The sequence below is a fragment of the Anabrus simplex genome, chromosome 12 (assembly GCF_040414725.1).
Source record: "Anabrus simplex isolate iqAnaSimp1 chromosome 12, ASM4041472v1, whole genome shotgun sequence".
Classification (NCBI taxonomy): Eukaryota; Metazoa; Arthropoda; class Insecta; order Orthoptera; family Tettigoniidae; genus Anabrus; species Anabrus simplex.
Window position 1 is genome coordinate 39,454,179 of NC_090276.1, and position 19,676 is coordinate 39,473,854.

The 19,676-nt window shown below is 39.3% G+C and overlaps 1 protein-coding gene across 2 annotated transcripts in view; it reads left to right on the forward strand.

The window, feature by feature from the left end:
- Positions 1-19,199, forward strand: part of LOC136884449 (carboxyl-terminal PDZ ligand of neuronal nitric oxide synthase protein) — a 627,954-nt gene extending 608,755 nt beyond the window's left edge. For both annotated transcript variants that reach the window (XM_067156624.2, XM_067156625.2), the window contains one exon: positions 16,394-19,199. In XM_067156624.2, coding sequence (XP_067012725.2) covers positions 16,394-17,383 — 990 coding nt within the window. In that variant the 3' untranslated portion in view covers positions 17,384-19,199. The remainder of the gene's footprint in view (positions 1-16,393) is intronic.
- The last annotated feature ends 477 nt before the right edge of the window (positions 19,200-19,676 follow it).

The following is a 19,676-nucleotide window of genomic DNA, read 5'->3' on the forward strand; positions in this document are numbered from 1 at the left end:
TTTATTTTTTGTAGTTCATTGTTTTTACTGCATGTAAATAAAATTTAGTTTTGTATTGAGGTTTGTTTATATAATTATTTCTGTGGCATCCCGATGTGAATGTTGATTTTATGTTTTATCATTTGTTGCATTTTCTGTATCTTTTGTTATAACAGTGATTGATATAACCATCGTGTTTATTTTTTGGTCTGTAGTTATGTAGTGTAAGGGTGTTGAGAGGATGTAGTTAGGTAAGCTTGTGGAGTATTGTTTGTGCACAGATTTTCAGAGAAATGGTTATAAAAATATTAATTTGTAATGACTTCCATTTAAACATTCAAAGATTGAACATATTCAGACTGGATACATATATGCCAAGCTTTAATATTTTTTTGCAATCTTATTAACATTACTTTATATACCATTTTCAATCCCAAGTAACAGTGCTCTAAGTAGCTTCAAATTTTCCGCTTCTTAGATTTGTTCGGTAAAATGGTTTAATTACTTTGGGAACCCGCGAAAATTATTTTTTTTCTCTATTTTGAATTCATAAAAATTATTTGCATACATACATCGCTCGCGTCGCCTGGTAAGGAGAGATAGAATAACACGGATCACGCATACTCAGTACTCAGTAAGGCATGTATTCACGTTTTGAATAAAAATCTATTACTATTCAACCAATTTTTTTCAAAGATATACAGTGAAACACTTGCATTTAGGGAGGATGTTTACACAATAAGAAGTTCGCACATAGTCTGCTGTTCCTTAAATGATTAACAAAAAACTTAAAATTTTTGTGATATATTCTGTATGATTTCCCGAAAATAGCTTATTTCTATTAGTCATCGCGTAAGTGGTCGGAATGCTGAGAGGATCATGTGTAATTACTGGGAAGGCCATACTTAGAAGCACATGCTTCAATGTTCGCTGTACCCATTGCCCTGTACAGAAGATGAACTATTTCAAAGCACACAAAATGTATTTGAAGTACCAACGTTTTGATGGAAATGTATGTGACAGTGTGTTATTTTAGCTGTATATTCCAGACACGAGAAGAAGAATAAAATTACTTCCCCAAATAACATTCTGTAAAATTATTTTAATAGTTCATAAATATTTTTTATTAGTTAGCAGTTATCAACTCAGCTTTCTAATAAGAAAAGTCACAAAACACAAGACACTGCAAACAAGCTACTCGACTGTCATGGCCGCTCTACAGAAGGCTTCAAACGCTTCCCTGTTGATGTAAGCACTAAACAGAACACTGTTCTCATTCTCGTTTCAAAATAAATCTAGTAATCGGAATGACCTTCTTGATCGGAATTCCACACTTTTCCCCTCTCTCTCTGGCAACCCTTGACGTAGACTTTACATTCTCAAGCATTTCGATGCCATTATCTTAGTGTAGTTATCATCGGTCAGTTGTGAGAAAAAATGTGACTTACTGATTTGACTATCTCATGAATCTTTCATTTCTTCCTAAGACAAAGGCTGGCAAAATTCCGCTCAATCAGCAGCTCTTCAGCTGAGGCAGGTAGAGGAGCAGAGTATGCTCTCTGACGGAAGGTACAGCCTAGCAGCTACTTGCACGGCTCTCAGTTACAACTAGTGAGGAGACGCAAATCTAAACAGATTTAAACTTTTAAGAGTTCTATTGTACCTATTGTGTCGTTCTGTTCAGTGTATTAAATTGCGGTGAAGAAACAAAAATGATATTTGTATACAGACGACAAGTGCCAAGTAAATATATTTAATTACCGTATATTCATTTAATTAGGTTATGCGTAGGAAACAAAATTAATTATCTTAAGACGTAGAATTTCACGATTGCTAAATGGTATTATAATACATAAATTTGGGTATGTTAGGTCGTGTATTAATTATTATAAGCTGACACGCTTCGAACCTGCGACCAAGATCGTCTTCAGAGCAATAAAAAGTATTTCAGTTGCAACTGTCACTCCCTAGACTCGAGATAGAGAGACCCTGTTAGAAATACAGTAGTCACAGAGAAAGATGTTGACAAGTTAATTATGGAGGGTAATCATGATCTACTCAGTATATAGCCGTCACCTTTGTTAAACTTATTCCTGTGTTGAACAAATTCTATCGCATCACGAATGATTCTAGGTATGAAATGTTTCTCTTTACAAATGACAGAAATAGCATCAAAAATGATCTGATAGTCATTATGTATGGCATGTTCCTCCACAGCAGATTTCTCTGTCTGGCAAACACGTGGATGCCTGCGAGGTTCCTTAACACTAGCTGCTACCTTCCTAGACGTTTGGCCAACATAAACAGATCCACAGGAGTTCCTGTTGTTGAGTCATCAGTCCATAGACTAGTTTGCTGCAGCTCTCCATGCCACCTTATCCTGTGCTAACCTTTTCATTTCTACATAATCATTGCATCCTACATCTGTTCTAATCTGCTTGTCATATTCATACCTTGGCTATCCCTACCGTTCTTACCGCCTACACTTCCTTCAAAACCCAACTGCATAAGTCCTGGGTGTCTTAAGAGGCATCCTAACATTCTATCTCTTCTTCTCGTCAAATTTAGCCAAATCAATCTCCTCTCACCAATTTGATCCAGTATGTCTTCATTCGTGATTCAATTAATCCATCTCACGTTCAGCATTCTTCTGTAACGCCACATTTCAAAAGCTTCTACTCTCTTGCTTTCTGAGCTTGTTATCGTCCATGTCTGCACTTCTATACAATGCCACGCTCCAGATGAAAGTCTTCAGAAACATCTTTCTAATTCCTACATCAATGTTTGACGTGAGCAAATTTATTTTCGTATGAAAGCTCTTCCTTGCTTGTGCTAGTCTGCATTTTTTGTCCTCCTTAATCGTTAGTTATTTTACTACCCAAGTAACAATATTCATCTATTTCCTTGAAGACTTAATTTCCTAATCTCGCATTTCCTGCATCACCTGCCTTCGTTCGACTGCACTCCATTACTTTTGTTTTGGACTTATTAATTTTCAACTTGTACTCCTTACCCAAGACCATACCATTCAGCATCTTCTCGAGATCTTCTGCCGTCTTAGATAAAATAACAATATCATCAGCAAATCTCAAGGTTTTGATTTCCTCTCCTTGGATTGTGATTCCTTTTCCAAATTCCTCTTTGATTTCCTTTACTGCCTGTTCTATGTAAGCATTGTAAAAGGAGTAAGGAATCATATATATTCCAGCACCGTTTAAGCCAATAGGACCTTTGACAGATCCTAAGCAATTGTCTATGATATTAGGCTTAAAGATGGTCTTGATATTGTGCCTTCTGAGAATATTGCCAATACTACCCGTGACAGATTGTATTAATGGCAAAAAGGCCAGAATCAAAGGATGAGAACCACGTGACAATCTGTCTTTTGGCTTAGGATGTAGCACTTCGTTAATCTGTTTCCTTGAGTAGCCATTGCTCAGGAATGTTTTGGTTAGGAACTCAAGTTCACAGTTTAACTTACTCTCCTTACAAACCTCTCTTGCTCGGCTGATAAGGGTGCTAAGCACAGCACGCTTGTGACAATGATGGTGACGAAAGAATCCGTGAAGATATCTATTAATGTGGAACCTAACGTTCCATCTGATTTCCTAGAAATCAAAACATCCAAGAACGACAAAAAATAATTATGTAGACATGTGATAACTAAATACTCCTTTGGCTGCTACCTGTACTCATAGAAATACTGCAGGCTAATTAAAAGTTTATTTAGGAATATGGCATAAACAATGATCGACAAACAAACTGTTCGATTGTATTGCATAAAAACATATGTTTTATTACTCTGATTTATTTCAAGATAACCCAATAAATGCACACGGACGCACAACACACACACACACATATCAAACCCCATGGCCCAACAGCCTCGAAGGGCCGTGGCCTACCAAGCGACTGATGCTCAGCTTGAAGGCCTGCAGATTACGAGGATCCTCTCGGCCGTTACTCTTGACTTTCTGGACCGGGGCCGTTATCTCACCGTCAGATAGCTTCTCAATTGTAATCACGTAGGCTGAGTGGACTTCGAACCATCCCCCAGATGTAGGTAAAAATCTTTGACCTGGCCGCGAATCGAACCCGGGACCTCCGCACACTGCCCCTACACCACGGGGCCGGCTATATATACATATGGTTCAAATCAACCATGAGTAGCCATGCTCACTATTTGCTGTCTATTTACAAGTCTCTCTTCCTTATGGCACAGCTGGCGGTCCGGCCCGTTGAAATTACCTGGAGACGGTTAATTCATACTTTAACTTCTCCGAGTCTAGTCACCTCATACAGCAGCTGTGCGTAGACCGCTGGATTTGAACACAGGGCCACGGTGTACACAACTCATGATGACTATCCTTGGTTCGGCTCCAGAGACAGTCCAGTAATTCACAGAGTCACAATACCGGCTTTCCTCGCTGTCTCACGGCTATCCTCAGTCCACAGAAATACTCAAACACACAGTACCCTCAGGTAGTACACAGTCTTCCGTTCCTTTCGTTGTATGCAGTCTAGCTACTTGACACTCCGACATACACTCACACTCGCTCGCAGCGGCCTTATATTTATACCTCGAAGATGGATTGTTAGAATATGCAGGGCTCGGCTACAGATTGAACATTCCTGCTTTACCTTCTAGAAATCGTGTGGAGAAACTAGATGAAGGGAACAATAGAGGAAAGGCTGCAGCATGTCCTAGGGCGGGCTGCGAGATTGCCCGATCTGGCTTAGTCATCCCTTCCAGGAAATACCGAAGGGCCTGTGACAAGGCTGACGGTCGCTTCGACACGCAACAACAATACCCTCAGACAGGTACATTGCTGTGGCTTTGCTTGCGCCTTGACTCCGCATACCGCCATCTAGTCTTTACAGCACGAACTATTATAATAACTCATGTGCTCTTCTGCGCTCATACCGTTAGCTCAAGAAATGGGGTCTCTCTAATTGCCCACCTATGCTTTAAGACTTGCGTTGCGCAACGTTGTCATGAAATCCAGGTGAGGCAGATCCTGACCTGTCCCCACCCGCATCTTTTGTGTCTGAAATATTATATATTCAGTGAATGTATTTGTTAATAAAATAGTTTTAATCGTTCACCTTGAATGTCAAAGTGGAGTCTTAGCTTTCCTGAAACTCTGTGCAGTGTTCTTTAGCATGTAACTGTAGCTGCTTTATCAGCCAACATGTAATATAAGCCAAAACAATGTAAGACTTGTTTGACTGTATGGTATTCTGTTGAAATTACTTACATAGTCCTTTCTCTTTCCTGAAATCAACTATTTATTCTTGGAGCATTTGGTAAAATGATACATATCCTTGTTCTTTTGGTCAGTCTTTCTGTGTCACTAATTCCTGCAGTTGCCAGGAATTATTCAGGGCATTAATAATAGTGGTAGTGTGTTTTAAAATGATGAATACCCATCTTCTGTATTCATTTTTAGTTTCTGAATAAGACCAAATTTTAGTAACTGAGGTAGTTGGAAGAAAGGCATAGCTGTACGAATGTCGTATCAGTACTTTCTGGAGCTCCTAACAAGACTTAACTGAGTGGATCCTACTCCCATAACCATCGACGGTTAGTATACCACTTACAGTTCATCCCAGCGAAATACCCTGACATTACCCTGGATGAAAACTTGTCCTGTTTCAACAACAATGTAACAAGTATTTCCTTCTTTTCACTCTCTAAACAGGCTAAAGTATACATTTCTCGAGAAGCTAAAACGAACAAATATCGAAACACTAATTGTATTGCCTAATTTTGATTATTGATATTTTTATTATTGTAATGATGTGTACAGGGGCGCTGGATTGAGCCTGTAAAATTGTCCCCAAAATAGTGGAGAGTGGTGGTCATGATTATTGTTTTAAGAGGGACTACAACTGGCTAACTATCCTCTATTAACACTAATCAGAGGGAAAACGTGGAAGGGATCAGACACTTCAAAAACTGAAGGTATCGGCCAAAGAAAGACAAGGGCCACCAACGGCGTGAAAATCCGACTCCGTAGGCCTCGAATGCTCTAATACCGTCGGAGTCGGAAAGGAACAAGAGTTGACCAAGGGATAGATAAAAGTGACAAAAGAAAGTGGAAGCAATGTCAGGACTCAGGTAAGGGCCCCGTGGTCGACAAACCAAGTTACGAGCCCCTGGGGCCCCTCTTAGTCTCCTTTTACGGCAGGCAGGTGAAATAGCTGAGATAAGCTGAAGAAAGCTATTCAGTGTTCGCGTCGTCGCATTACTATAAAGGGAAGGAATTCTATTCACGGTGTTTTCATTAAAACAGTTTTACGATACTGCCAAATGGCCTCAAACTTCCTCCAGACATCCTTGTATTATAAGAATAATATATCTGTTTTTTCTTTGTTGGACTATGATACTGGAACTTCTTCGAGAACACTTCTAGAGAGGAAGCATTTTCGAACAACTATGTATATGATTGGTGGCTGCTCCTTGAAGTAAATTCGTGCTCGTTATTTATTTATAGTGGAGAATATTTGAATTTACCTCCACTACAGTATTGCAAATAAAACTACTTAGACGAAAAATTATAAGGAATACAGAGAAGAAGTTCTAAAACTTAAAAATATTCCAGATCTGATTGAAGGGAATTATATTTAGTTAATTATATTGTATGATACGTCCTGCTCCCTGCTGATTAGTAAGAGTAGTGGCCTTCCATACAGAGAATCTCGTGTTCGAGGTTGGCGTCAGGAAGGGCATCTGGCCGTATATATATATCCATAAATTAATTATTCTGACTGATATCCAGAAATGCCTTCGTTCCATCTACGCCTCTTTTTAATAATACTAGTGGAAATATTATTAATTAAAAATACAAGAAGATGGGTATTTCAAAACACGATGTCAGTGTTGTTGAAAAGTATGAGTAACAGTTTGAGTTTGTTCAAAACAGTTTATTTTTTCTTTAATCATTGCAGCCAGTGATGTGAAGCACAAATTGGACAAGCCCAGTAATTATAACGGTAATTGGCGTTAGAGTCTATTCTGTCTCTATATTTATAATGTCAGTGAATTGGATCTATTGAGGAATGCTGTACTCAAGTTGCTTTCAACTTAACTGTTTATGAACTGCCTTCTTTTTTGCTTCGATTGCCTCATATGCTCTTCTTCTTTTTCAAGTATACCGTGTTTACAACTATTAAAACATTCACTTTATACAATTCATCTCTTTAAAACGATATTTATATGGAATACTACTAACGTATATATTGCCCTCCATGATTTGAGTTCCAATTTCTGAAATGTCTTTTTTTTTTTTTTTTTTTTGTCATATGTTGACATGTAAACCAGCCTCCGGACTACGTCTACCATCTGTGAGTTGTTTTATGCAACGAGACATTAGCACTGTATCCTACAATGTGTTCTCCGTATCTATGCCGTAACGTTTCCCACCATTGTTTTGCAGGTTTTTCGGATTTTTCAACTACGGTACATTGTCTAAATGATGAGATATTCCCCGCTATTACAGTCCCGTGCCAATAATAACTTCAAATGCCTTCAGTGATAAAACATGTGGAAGTCTCGTTGACATCCTTCCCATCGGCGGCCTGATGATGATGATGATGATGATACGACGTACGAGGTGAAGATGTTACTACTACTACTACTACTACTACTACTACTACTACTACTACTACTCGGAGACGCCGTCTCTCAGGCCAGAATATTTGTTACGGTGAAGGAGATGCTCGGGGAAAGTGGGGGGAGTTGGCGGCCATAGCCTTTATTAGGAACGGTCCCGGCATTCGCCTTAAAGCAAGAGAATGGAAAACCACAGAAAATCATTCTCAGGACAGCTGACGGTGGGGGGACCAGTCCCTCTCTGTCTCCCGAATTCAGAGGCATAGAGCCGTGGTTACCCCTCCTCTTCTCGGTTGGTCGGTCGGAGTGCACAGTTGTCCGACCACGGATCTGCCGTGGCGTATTGTTGGCTGAAACGTACTCTGCAACTGGCGACGATATGATAGGCAAGGGCTAGGAGTGGGAACGAAGCGATCGTGGTCCTAATTAATGTGTGCAGTCCCAGCATTTTCCTGGTGTGAAAATGGGAAACCCCGGAAAACCATCTTCAGGGCTGCCGACATTGAGGTTCGAACTCACTATCTCCCGAATGCAAGCTCACAGCTCCGCGCCCCTAACCGCACAGTCAACTCGCTCTGTCAGCAACACTTCGCAAAGCCCATTTGAAGCGCTCTGAGTGGCTCACTTCAGCAACTGATAAAATAACAAAATGATTTATCAATGTGACAACCCTCTAATGCTCATACACCCGGTTTACGTTTCTTCCAACCACCACCAACATATCTTCTGTAGCGGGTGTGACAAGAATAGCAACAGACGTTACAGAGTAAAAACGAACTAAATATTATTTGAAATCTTACACAAATTAGCAAACAAACATATAATTACACAATGATCACTTATTAACATTTGAACGAAAATCGTATACAACGTCGTTCTGAATTTGAACTTTGATATTTCGAATAGACACCTCCATCACTGGGAGAGCGGCTCCTTTTCTCACCAGCGGGGATGACACGGCCGGACAGTAGTTGTAGAAAGGGCACCCTGCACGTGAACTGGTTTTTCGCCCGTGTGGGGGGCCAACAAGCTAATTTTAGGATTATAGGGTTAATTTAGATGTAGGGGCTGCCCTAGCATGTGGACTGTTCATCCGCCCAAGTTAGTGGCACCTTAGTAGATTGAGTTTAGGGGTGGTGCCTTGCGGGGAGACTGGTATCCCGCCCGTGTGGGGGGGCCACCGAGTTAGTTGTTAGAATATACTGTAGGTTTGTAGGGTTGGCCCTTACATGTGGACTGGTCATCCGCCCATGTAAGGGGCCGCTTAGTAGATTTAGTTGGTGTGTTTTTAGTTCTGTTTATAATTGTTCAGTTTCGCTGGTTGTAATGGTTCTTTCTGTTTTATGTAATCTGGCATTGTGAACATGTATCTGGGCTAACAGCCTGTAAAGTTCAATAAATTACTTTCCATAGCTCTCGCTAGAATACACACTTCCACAATTAGGTCTAATTAAAATAGTTAACAATTCTTTCATCATGCTATTCAGTCTTGAATTTTTTTCTCCAAACACACTAACTTGTCTCGAAAATTGACAGTAAAATCCTTGCAACTTTACCATTAATATAATCTGTTCAAATGACATTGAACAGAAATAATTCTCTCAGGGAATGAAATGTTTATATTGTAACTACTGATTTCCAAAAAGAAGTTTAATATAATGAAATCACCTCTCGCTTTCCCATGGAAAGCATCCTTTCCCGTTTCCATTCTTCAGTTCACAAAGAAACATAGGGCTTGTCAAATGGTGTGCAATCTTGTGCATTTGTGCTTCACATCGCCGGTTGCGACTGTTACATATACAATTATTGCTCTCCTTGTTCCAGGTCTTTCATAAGGATTATAAGACCAGAACTAGTTCTTGATTTCCAGAGGAAAGTAACACACGTTGAATTTATCTTTGTTTCATGTTGGTAACATTGTGTATGTGCATGATTTTGTTGTTCTTTTCTAGTTCTGATTGGTTATAATTAGAACTCGGATTTTTGGGCAGTGTTAGGTTAGAATGCAAACTAATTTGGTAACTAGGGAGTGTTGACTAGCCCGCTCTTCCGTAATGTAGCAAGAGTAACATAAATTCTAGGGGTTCTGCTGGACCGTACTCCTTATGTTCATGCGAACCTCATACCACAACCGTTGTGCAGGGTAGTCTATACTTACTACTCGGTTCAGTAAGTTTGCATTCTAACCTACTACTGCATAAAAATCCGGACACTAGTGATACAATTAAGAAAGAGTTCCCTGTAATACGCAGGGTAAAGAGGTATGAGAACCCTAAGAAAAACATTTTAGTGTTAATTGTTGCATATTCCTTGTCACTCTTGTTTATTGCAACCATCATCATTCATTTCAGCACCGCCTGCCGGTTGAAAATTGAATGGATATTATTGGCTTGGAAGTCGAAGGAAATTTAAGGCCCTCTTTTCACTAGACTTCGACAGCCGAACACCGGGAAAGGCAGGTCCAAGTATTCAAACGGCAGTCTCCTTGAACCCTTCAGACTGGGTTTCCTGTGACTGCGGTCTCGTGGCCTGGAGGCAACATGTGCCACTCACCGACTCTCCTCCCCCCTTCATCTCCCATAAGGAAGTTAATGTATTAGCGGCTGAGTGTTGACATTCGTTACTTGAAACTCTCGCTACAGTAACGAGAGTAGTGAGTATTTTGGATGTTGAGGCGTTAATTGATGCTGTCCGAGATAATTATAAAACTTTTCCAGGTGTTTCAAGAATTTCTGAAACATTTACATAAAGTCTCCTGTTTGACGATCTAAATTATAGGATAAACCCTTACTCACCTCCTTCTGTTTCTTATCCTCTTCTCTGCAAAATGACGACACATAAACCCAGCCCCCGTGCCAGTGGATTTAACCAATGATGGTTAAAATTCCCACCCCTGTGACCAAATGCCAGCACGCTAACCATTCAGCCATGAAGCTAGACCCCCCTCCACCCCCACCCTCTCCCTCAGAGTGTAACCGTAAGCAAGCAGAAACATCGCAGCAACTTTCTCGGGTTCCATCATTGTACTGGCTAAGCTTATATCGAAACATATCTTGTTATTTTGCTAAAATCACAATGAGCCCTCATTAAAAAAAATAGTTCCAAGTTTTAACTAGTGGGTGCCGAAATAAAAACCGGCAACACTGCGATCCCCATAAGAGTTGCCGTGATTCTTGCAAGCCGTGGGTCGGTACATGAGAGCGCGTTCGCCGTCATTCTGTTCCCGCACACCCATTACAAAACCCACAAACTTAAAAAAGATGAATAATCATGTTGAAAAACAATATAACCTCATTACATCAAGTATTGAATATACTGCCCCTCAGCCTGTAGAAAAGCACTGTAGCGTCTGATGATATTCCGGTTCACTGTGCAATTCATCCTTATGAGTACTCTAAATTTCGTTATAAACTCATTGAAAGTTCCCTTGTGAGAGAAAAAGAAATGTCCTCTTGAACGCCCCCCTTTGAGAAATGAAATGGCGTATGGCTTTTGGTGCCTGAAGTGTCCGAGAACATGTTGGGCTTGCCAGGTGCAGGTCTTTTGATTTGACGTCCGTAGCCGACCTGCGCGTCGTGATGATGAAGACGACACATACACCCAGCCCCCGTGCCAGCGGAATTAACCACTGATGGTTAAAATTCCCGCCCCTGTAACCAAAGGCCAGCACGCTAACCATTTAGTCATGGAGCTGGAACTCCCCTCCCCCTCTGAGAGTAACCGAAGGCCGAATTCCATGTTGTTCCAAAGATAGACTGCCAAGAATTGTCATGTTTGAAAAGGAAACAAAAATGGATGTCTAAATCTCACGGAGCTTGAACGATTCCTCCTGTGTCCCTCTTTCCACTTTATGAAATGGTCGATTCCCGGAGCATAGTTTGAAAGGATCCGTAGCCGTGCATTACACTTCTGTTGGAAGGAGTGCATATACGTCAGGAGTGCGGTCCCTTATAACAGCTTGCAACTTTGCTACCCTGGTAACAGAAGATCTGTGCAGTGGATGTCAGCGACCTCTGACAGCTCATTGAACAATTTTTTTAGTATTTGAATGATGTGGCCTGATTGGCAGTTAAAGGAAAAGTAGTGATCCTCAACAACGATGACTCTCGTATAGTATAAAGCAGGTGATTATCCGTCAAAAACGCTTCATTGCGGGTCTGTGGTTTCTCTGATTTAATCACACATGAAATAGTTTGGCTTACCCGATATTAGCTTTTCCTCTTTACGGAACTGGGTCACTATTATCAAGCTAATACAGGTACGTCGATAATAATCTCATACCTCTTTCCCTCTGTGTACTTATGATATGTTTGTAGTAAATTATATTTATGGTCCTTGCTCGATTTTATCACCCAAAGTCTGATATCTCTTCAATAAATGCTGAGAATATTTAATTTGCATTTCTTATTACTCATTTGTCTTCAAGCTGTATATATTCAGATTACGTGAGTTTCTTCACTTTGACTAATTGCATTATACATTCGGACTGTCTCAAAAGTAAATGCGTAATTCATATTTCATTCTAAGTCAAGCAGACAGGCTGGTAAGAGTAAGCCTAATGTACTCCTTTGCACTGCATTTTATTTTGCCATACCATCAGTTCTATAAGGCAGTTTTGATATATGTTACGTGGACAATGCAGTTATTTTGGGGACAATTGTGTGGTTGTCTACTGAAGTGTGAGAGGAACTGGAAAAGTAAGATTCCCATGTATTTTTTCTCTTAAAATCTTCTTCAGTGTGCCGAAACTGATTTTGAGTAATATAAAATACCTAAAAATTAAACAACTTAATTAAATTAGAACGATAGGTTTCTTTCTTGAAAGAGCAGATACTGTCAAATCAAACTCAAAATATTTAGAAGTGTATAAACCCATATGCTTATTTCTGTTTAAATCCTTATAAACTTTATTTTGGAACTTATCTTAATGAAGTCTTCTCTTCTCTCCACTCAAGCGTAGAATGCCTGATGATATCTGGAAGCAACCATTGACAGAACCCTAAACCTTCAGAAGTACTGCATGAATTGTAAAATGAAAGTTAATGCACGAAACAAACTGTTGCATAAATTGACTGGATCACAGTGGGGAAGCCAACCACAGACTATCAGCACATCAGCCTCGTGAGTCCGTTGCAGAATATTCATGTCCAGTTTGGTTTCCATCATGTCATGTCGAACAGGTGGACGTAACCCTCAGTGAGACCTGTAGCTTAGTGACAGGCTGCTTAAAGTCTACCCCAGTCGACAGGCTGTATCATTTGGCAGATATTTCTCCACCTGTATTCGTAGAGAAGTAGCTGCGAACAAGAAGAGGACTAGATTAGAACAAGAAATTGATCATGCACTAGATGGCCATATGCCCACAGTTCAAATACTCAAGTCCAGGGAAACGTTTGCTGTGAACATTACAGGAACTCATTGAATGGCCTGAAATGACAAAGATTACAGCTGTGGAAAACCAACATCCCGCGACAGTTGGTAGTAGTGGATCGTTTACCACCTGGCAACTGTGAAAACTTCACTCTGAATAGACTGAGGACAGGAGAGGGCACACAGATGCTAACATTATCAAGTGAAACTGAGGTGAAGAACAAACGATGAAACATTTGCTTCGATGTCCGATATGTCCATCATCTTGTACTGATGATGAACTGTTTCATGCTTGACATTGCAAATATCGGTCACAGTTTGTATAACATAACTGTGGAAATAATATTTGACTGTGTACAAGATGTTTGGAACACGAGAATAATTTTAAAAGAAATCGCTTCGCTTGTGTGCAGGTAGCAGTACTCTTAGAGAATTGAGTTTTATGGAGGAGGCATATTCGGCGTAGTGTCAGTGGGAGAAATGTCCCGCAAGAAATGGGTACTCAAAAGGAAAATATTTTTCTCTCATATATTTGGAAGTGGCCAATGCCATGCCACTTGTATTTTACGGAATTTTTTTTTGTCTAGTTTTCGTTGAAGCTTCTAGATAGTTTAAGAAGTGCGCTGAGATTCATTGGTCCTGCTCTGTGTATGTTTTGGGAACGGTTATTGTTGCTATAGTCGGCACCTCAACCAATCGGATCGGATTAGAGTTGGTGAAGCATTATCTGCTTCTTGCAGTCACACATGATCCTGTACTCTGTACAACATAGCATTATCCGCAAAAAAAGCCATATCTGTGATTCCTCTTAGTTCTGCAGATCTCTTAATATGGTTGTGAGAGTACATAGGGGTTGTAGCAAGGATTTATTTATTTATTTATTTATTTATTTATTTATTTATTTATTTATTTATTTATTTATTTATTTATTTATTTATTTATTTATTTATTTATTTATTTATTTATTTATTTATTTATTTATTTATTTATTTATTTATTTATTTATTTATTTATTTATTTATTTATTTATTTATTTATTTATTTATTTATTTATTTATTTATTTATTTATTTATTTATTTATTTATTTATTTATTTATTTATTTATTTATTTATTTATTTATTTATTTATTTATTTATTTATTTATTTATTTATTTATTTATTTATTTATTTATTTATTTATTTATTTATTTATTTATTTATTTATTTATTTATTTATTTATTTATTTATTTATTTATTTATTTATTTATTTATTTATTTATTTATTTATTTATTTATTTATTTATTTATTTATTTATTTATTTATTTATTTATTTATTTATTTATTTATTTATTTATTTATTTATTTATTTATTTATTTATTTATTTATTTATTTATTTATTTATTTATTTATTTATTTATTTATTTATTTATTTATTTATTTATTTATTTATTTATTTATTTATTTATTTATTTATTTTATTTATTTATTTATTTATTTATTTATTTATTTATTTATTTATTGCGCACCACAGGGCTTAGTGTCCTAATGACAGTGGCAAGTACGTCTTATAAACTACAATTAACATGGCGGTACTTATATCTAAACTAACTATAGGGCCTATGCTAATTTCATCTAATCTAATCACCTATAATATTAATATAAAATATCGAAGTATTTTCCTAAAACCTAAAGAGCCTTATATTAATATGGTGAAAAAAACACACGACAGAGTAAAATGACAGAAGAAAGGAAGCAATTTATGTACAAGCATAATATTATAAAACTTCACCTTACAGTTTCCCCTATTTTTAAGACATCATACAATTGTGCGATAAAGTTCAGTTAGAAACTCGTGCATTGGGAGACTGAAGTCAATGCCGTTATTTCTCTGAATGGCACTGTTGAAGATACTAAAGAGAATTTTCACTGGCGAGTTATTATGGGCAAACGTCCAGGTTTTTCATTTAAAAATGTTATATTATATCTGAAATTGAAGCAAGGTTCATGGAAATTTAAGAGAGACAGTAATTCAGGATTATCAATGGCATAGCATATAATTTTAAAAATAAATTTTACTGCATCCTTCCGTCTGCGAATTTCTTAACTCTCCAGTCGGAAATTTAAAGGGATACCACTATAGGGTACCGTACGGAGGTAGCAGATAGTTTGTTTTATATTGTAAGTACTTTAAAAGGGTGTTAAGCTAACCACTCTACCCCATCAAGTGGCGAGGTTACGGATAGTGGAAGCCTTTACCTTCCAACTCTCCAAGGGCCTTAACGGCCTGTACGGAGATGACTTTACTTTTTAATATTTTAAAAATCTTTTATGGAATTTTTTAATCTGATGGACGTATGATTGACGCCTAGGGCTCCAAACGATGTGAAGGAGAGGGCATATAAGTCTCTGGTACGATCCCAATTAGAGAATGGTTTCCTCACCAGGAATTACTCGACTCGTGAACTGAAACCAATCCAAAGAATAGTAGCTTGATTTGTTCTGGGTGATTTCCGACACAAGAGGTACGAAAATGTTGCAAAGTTTGTGTTGGGGAGAATTGGGAGAAAGGAGACGAGCTGCTTAACTAAGCAGTGCGTTCCGAGCTGTCATTGGAGGGGTAGAGATGAATGACATTAGTGGACGAATGAGTATGAATTGTATTTTTTAAGTACGAAACATAAAGTTGGTATGAAAAGGACAAATTTCGGGAATATATTAGTTTATACGAAGGAGTAAGCGTTTGGAGTAATTTACCAAGGGAGATGTTCTATACGTTTCCAAAGTCTTTGAAATTATTTTAGAAAAGATTTAGTTAAACTAGTGATAGGGAATCTGCCACCTGGGCGACTGCCCTAAATGCAGATCATTGATGACTGATTTGATCTTTACTTCCGGAAGTACCGAGCCAGTTGGCTGTGCGGTTAGTCGCGCATCTGTAATATTGCACTGGGGAGATAGTCGGTTCGAATCCCACTGTCTGCAGCCCTGAAGTAAGTTTTCCGTAGTTTCTCATTTCCACACCAGGCAAATGCTGGGGTTGTCCCTTAATTACGTTCCACGGCCGCTTCCTTCTCTCTCGTAGCAGTTTCCTATCCCGTCGTCGCCATAAGACCTGTCTGTGTTGGTGCGATGCAAAGCAAAATTGTAAAAAAAAAAATTAAAAAACTTTCAGAACTATAATGCCTGAATGTGCGCACTTGATTTCGCTACAAAAAAGGTTTGAATATATATATCCTCTATGTTAATGAAGTTCGTAACATGATATGAACTTAATGCCTATTCCACTTCGGGGAATATTGTCTTAATAAATGCTTGAATCCTGTTGAAGACATCAGACTTTGGGTCATGAAACTCTCTGTGTTCTGATCTCAACAACTATTTTAACTTTGTGTATCTTTTTCTTCTCTCTCTTCTCTTTTCGATTCCATCCTTCCTCTATCTTCAGATGTCCATCCTCTGTGACCCTCAGACCCCTACTGTAGCATCCGTCTACCTGCCGGACTTCCAAGATTCTCAGGACATGTACCGGCACCATCAGCAGGCGCAGCAGTCTGCGTCCCTCATCGAGAACCGGGCAGTGTCTTCGGGATCGTCGCAGTACCTGTCAGCAGTGCCGGGCTCGCCGCAGCAGAGACACTCTATGATAGGACAAAATACTTCCCCTGGAATTTTCACTTTCAACATCCAACCACCCCCAGTTACACCTCCGTCGGCGGATCAACAGTTTCAACAGCAGCTGCTGCAGCGTCTTCAAGCTCTTAGTGGTTACTCTCCTCCCATAAGAACTCAGCAGTACGCTCAATACCAGTTGTACCCGCCGCAGCCGGTACCAACTTCGTCACTGTTTTCACCGTCACCTATAGGGTATCGTCTGTCTCAGGCGTCATCTTATTCTAGTTCACCCGTGATGCCACATAGAGTATCTCAGCAGGAGCCCGTAATGATGCAAGATCAACCTCCTGTGTCCGTTCCTAGCTCATCGGAAGATTACTCATCTACTCCTCCACATATTATAAGACCTCTGTCGCAAGTGGGTACTCTGACAACAACCGACAATGAAGGTCGCGTGCGGGTCATCGTTCCAATCCCTGCTGCCGACGAGGGCGGCGCGTCGACATCCTCTTCGTCTTCGGCGCAGCCCCCTACTCGATTAGACCCGCCTCCTCAAGGCCGACAAGAAAGTTCCAGTGCTTCAACATCTCCATCAGCAAAGAGACACAATCAGCTCGCATCCCAGATGGTTACGCTAAGAGTTTCTGGTGGAGATGATAATGCTGCTGGTGGCGGTGGTAGTAGTAGTGGTGGAGGAAGTAGAAGAGGTCTGGCTAACGGACCTCCCTTCATTACACGTTCCACGAGCGAGAAGGTTCCAAACCGCAGTGAACTTATGTCGCAGGTGCAAAGGACAGCTTGGGCGCGACACACCACTAAGTGACACCCGACAGGAACTCCGTCACATATCATCAGATGATTCCCTTTAACTCATGAAGAGTTTGGAATTACAATGCCACAGTGTGCAAGGGGATTAATATTATGGATTGAGAGAGATTAATGGGAAAGTCTCTCCTGAGTAGGCTGGTACCCCCACGCGCTCCCATCGTCGCCATCGTTTCGATTGCTTCAGATTAAGCATATCAGGGAATATAGAGTGAAAAGAATGACCTTGCCCACAGTCAGTGGCAATTAACATAGGGTAAAGTTCCCCACTCAAAAACTGGTCCCGCTAAGGAAGGAAACATGTAGAATAATGTTTTCCCGCAGATACTTATCTTGCTATACACCATCAGTGGCAATTTGTGTAGAGTGAAGTGTCTCCCAAGATTCTTGTGCCGCTAAGGAAAATAGCTCAGTAGTAATTTACGCTTGATTCAGTTTCTTGCTAAGGAAAGAGGTTTTTACACAATCAGTGGTAATTTATGTGGCCCAAGATTCTTGCGACACTAAGGGAAGGAGTTTACACAGTTAGTGGTTATTCATGCAAAGTGTCCCTCTCTTAAATGCTTGCCACGTTAGGAAAAGGGGTTTACACTAACGGAGGCGATTTATGTAGGTTTCTGTCTCACCCTATAACTTTTTCTTCTAGGGAAAGGAGTTTACAGATTATTGGTGGGAATTTATGCCTGGTAGTGTGTTCTGTTGAGGAAGAAAATGTTTACACACTATCAGGGATAATTAATGTTCGCTGACGTGTCCCACCCTATTCCGAGATCTATCAATCATGGGTAAAGCCAACCTGGCGACCCACAACACTGTAATATTGGGGAAACAAGGATGAAAGATTTTCAGTTATCCGTAAACTGAGAATACAAGATGAAATAAATGACACGTATGTGCAGTCTCTCAAGAAAGCAATGAGCGCGTGGTATTATGTAAGTTCCTCCCAGATACAAATTTTTTCCGAAACAGTTGAACTTATATAGAGATATAATGTCCGTTGTGGGACTGTACGGGGTTTGCACTAGGGCCATCAAGGAATTAAGTTTCCCTATTTAAAAAAATACAAAATAGTTACAAGAAATCCATTATTAGCGCCCGATACAGCAATGTCGGAGGTATTTTTCGACGTAATCACCACCAGAATTGAGACACTTGTCATATCATGGGATGAACTTTTGTATGCGGGTGTCGTAGAAGTCTGCCGTATGGGAATAAAACCAGCGTATGGCATTCGTGTTCAGCTCTTTGTCCATGTGAAAATATTTACAGGAGGACAGGAATTCCTTGAGGAGATGAAAATCACTGGGAGCAAGAACAGGACTGTATGGTGGATGATCAAACACCTCCCAGTCGAACTCTTGAGTGCCGAGCCGTGTGTGGGCGAGCATTGCCGTGGACCATCACAACACCTGCACTGAGCATTCCAAGCCCCTTGTCTTGAATGGCTCATCGCAGTTTCCGTAGAAACTTTATCACAGACCAAACCTCACAGGCGGCGGGAGAAAGAGTACGAGCTACTGCTGCTGCGCTGCTGACACCAGACGGGACTTGTCCGGCCGGTATTTGATTGCTACATCATAGATCTGTCGCGCATGGCTAAATACGTTTACTTTACATGAAAAGAAATATAAATTTCTGGATGGCCTCATTAAAATTAAGTCTGATCAAGTATTGTATGCGAGGACCTTACAATACCATGCGGTCATTCTCTTCTTAAGCTACTAAACATGAAATCTTGTCTTGATTAGTGATTTCGTTTAAACACGCCCTGACTTGTGAATATTATACTATACTTCTGTTATCAGGTAATATGTCAAAATATAGATGGATGAACTAATTCAGATTTTTATTTCAATATTAGACCGTTAGTTTCCAAAAATCTTTCAGATTGTTAAGATGTCGTATAAGAATAGAACATTTGATCAATGGTATAGGTGTTAACCTAGATTGCGTATTATGATAGAAAAGAAGTCATCTGTATATTTATTATCAATGAATAGACACGATACCTCGAAACCCAACAAGAAGTTTACTGTAGCAGAGAAATGTTCTAAAATTGAGCGCAGGATTATGTAGGCCGATTAGATATTCGTTCTGATTTTAAATAATAGTAGTGTAGAAGTGAAACGTGGAGTGTGTGTACGTCAGGAAAGAAAGTTACAAATCATTTGAAATATGGTAAATACTGCAACTGGTAACGATTTGAAAAGGGAAAAAATTATGTCAAATTTCCCTATGAGATAAAACAAATGGTCATAAATGTCTTTCATGTGTCTCGGTCATGGCTATCC